At 35.6% G+C, this 2,722-nt stretch overlaps 1 protein-coding gene across 4 annotated transcripts in view; it reads left to right on the top strand.

Moving 5' to 3' along the window:
* The window catches only part of LOC106869026 (transmembrane protein 272), a 17,492-nt gene that overhangs the window by 10,995 nt on the left and 3,775 nt on the right, over positions 1-2,722 (top strand). For all 4 annotated transcript variants that reach the window (XM_014914523.2, XM_014914549.2, XM_014914532.2 and 1 more), the window contains exon 2: positions 241-404. In XM_014914523.2, the coding sequence (XP_014770009.1) occupies positions 242-404 (163 nt within the window). In that variant the 5' untranslated portion in view covers position 241. The remainder of the gene's footprint in view (positions 1-240; positions 405-2,722) is intronic.

Raw genomic sequence — 2,722 nt, 5'->3', positions numbered from 1 at the left:
ATAGAGAGAGAGAGAGAGAGAGAGAGGTGAGGGCAGACAGGTAGATACATACATACATACATACATACGTGATCTAGTGATCATGAGTGCAACAGCCTAACCATTGAGCCACTATGTATATGTATATGTATCTGCATGTATGTATATGTATCTGTATGTATGTATATGTATCTGCATGTATGTATATGTATCTGTATGTATGTGTATATAAAGACCAATGGTTTCCTATTTTTTTTGCAGCATGATGATTAGTCGCAGTACCAGCAGCATTTTGAAGTTGACTTCCCCAGAGGTGAAAGAACAGATGTATGGATCCTTCCGGACAAAACTGTATGAAGCCAATCAAGAAGCTAATGACTGCCTGGATTACTTAAACCGGATCAGAAGAATGATCCGTTCTTCAGGTAAGTGGCTTTAGCTTCATCATCATCATCATCATCATTATCCAGTGATTTAAATCCAGGTTTTGTCCCTGTTAACAGGAGTGGCCGGATCTAACTCAATGCCACAGCAACCAAGGTAGGCAGGTGCAGCCCACCCCAACCCTTGGGCTGGTTGGTGCCCTGGATTTTCTACGGGGAGCATGCCCTTGTTTACCTCCAACCTCAGTTTCTAGACATGAGTGGTCCCAAGACCAAGGCCTCTGTCACAATTTTTAATTGTTGGCACTCCGTCGCTTACGACGTCGAGGGTTCCAGTTGATCCAATCAACGGAACATCCTGCTCGTGAAATAAACGTGCAAGTGGTATTTCCGCCCGTCTCTACGTTTCTGAGTTCAAATTCCACCGAGGTCGACTTTGCCTTTCATCCTTTCGGGGATCAATAGAAAAAATATCAGTTGAACACTGGGGTCGATGTAATTGATTCATCCCTGCCTCCAAAATTACTGCCCTTGTGGCAAAATTTGAAATCATTATTATAGATACTATTATTATTATTATCATTATTATTATTATTATTATTACTGTCCTCTTTCTTCCTATGTATAAAATATGAGATTTAATGTCTTATTGTTTAAGTGGTATAAAATATGTTTTAAGTGTGAGATTCAGATAAAAAGATTGTGAAAGACAATTGAATGGAATTCTGCAGTTATTGAGTGACAAAAATTGAATAATAAAAGATTTTTCTGAACAAGTAGCTTTCATAATTGACTATCAATTTATTGCATATAGATGTATACATATGTATATTATGTGTGTGTGTGTGTGTGTGTGTAGCATAATATTTAGTATATATTTTTATGCACACACACACACATATATATACATATATATATGTGTGTGTGTGTATGTGTGTATATGCATATAGTCTTATACATATGTGTGCATAAACATGTATATATATATGTTTAGATAGAAGTATATTTATAATGTTTCTGTGCATGTATTTGTATGTCTATGTATGTGTGTGTGTGTGTGTGTGTGTGCATGTGTGTATTCATAGCACACACACACATGCACACGTATAAAACAGCATCAGGAGATTTTTGTAAGAAATGATAGGGAACCACAATGGAAGGAAGGTACTCAACACATCAAGTAGGTGGGGGTACATTAATTTATTTAATGATAAGTGGCTCTTAGAAACAGTAGCAATATTGCATTGCTTGAGAATTGATCAGAGAGGGATGAATTCTGATGAATTCCACAAAAATGCAACAGTACCAGCCCTGTAAGTATCACTTAGCATTGAAGAAATTGTGATATATATATATATATATATATATTAATTTATGTATATATTAATATTATCTCGGTTGAAAAAACTGTGATAATGTAAATATGTTAATAGTTACCATGGGTAGCAAAAATCACACAAAAACTGGGATATCACACCCGTTTTTGAAACATATGTAGGAATTAAAGGAACTTATTGTTTATATGCGTTTTGCTCCATTTATATATATGGCTTAGTGGTTAGACCATTGGGCTCACAATCATGAGGTAGTGAGTTCAATTCCTAGACTGGGTTGTGTGTTGTGTTCTTGAGCAAGACACTTTATTTCATGTTGCTCCAGTTCATGATGGTAAGATCAACAAACAAAGTACGCCATATATTGGTTGGTGTTAGGAAGGGCAGCCAGCCGTAAAAACCTTGCCAAAACAGACACAGAAGTCTGAAGCAGCCTTCAGTCTGGCCAGCCCCTGTCAAACTGCCCAACCCATGCCAGCATGCTGGGTGGACATTAGACAATGGTGATAATGATGATGATGATGATGATGATGATGATATGATGTAGTTTGTTTGCAAATGTCATGGAATCATATGGAAAGATGCTATGAATAAATAATGTCGTAATATATTCTCAAGGCTCAATCTTTATGTTTGTATTTTGTGATCTTTAATACCATGGAGATCCTTAAACAGAAGCTTTGCCACAACAGGATGAATCCTCCTCAGAGGGAGCTTCATAACCTTCATAAAGGAACACATGGTATTCTAAACTATTGATCATCTGTCAAACTCCTTAATGTGCACTTTGCACAAACATTATATATGTAATATATATATATATATATATATATATATATTATATACTTGTGTATATAAAAACGACCAGTAACTGGTCTGTCATACACAAGTACTCTATAATCCTCTTAGGATTTCGTAAAAATTCTTTCTGAACCTTCTGATTCTTTTAATGTGCTGGTTTCCTGGTGTTAAATTGACATTAATTAATATCGAATTCTTACCCTATTATGTTAATTATATATATAT

The sequence above is a fragment of the Octopus bimaculoides genome, chromosome 26, assembly GCF_001194135.2.
Source record: "Octopus bimaculoides isolate UCB-OBI-ISO-001 chromosome 26, ASM119413v2, whole genome shotgun sequence".
NCBI classification, from domain to species: domain Eukaryota; kingdom Metazoa; phylum Mollusca; class Cephalopoda; order Octopoda; family Octopodidae; genus Octopus; species Octopus bimaculoides.
Note: the sequence above shows the minus strand (reverse complement) of the source record. Positions and strands in the feature narration are given on the sequence as shown.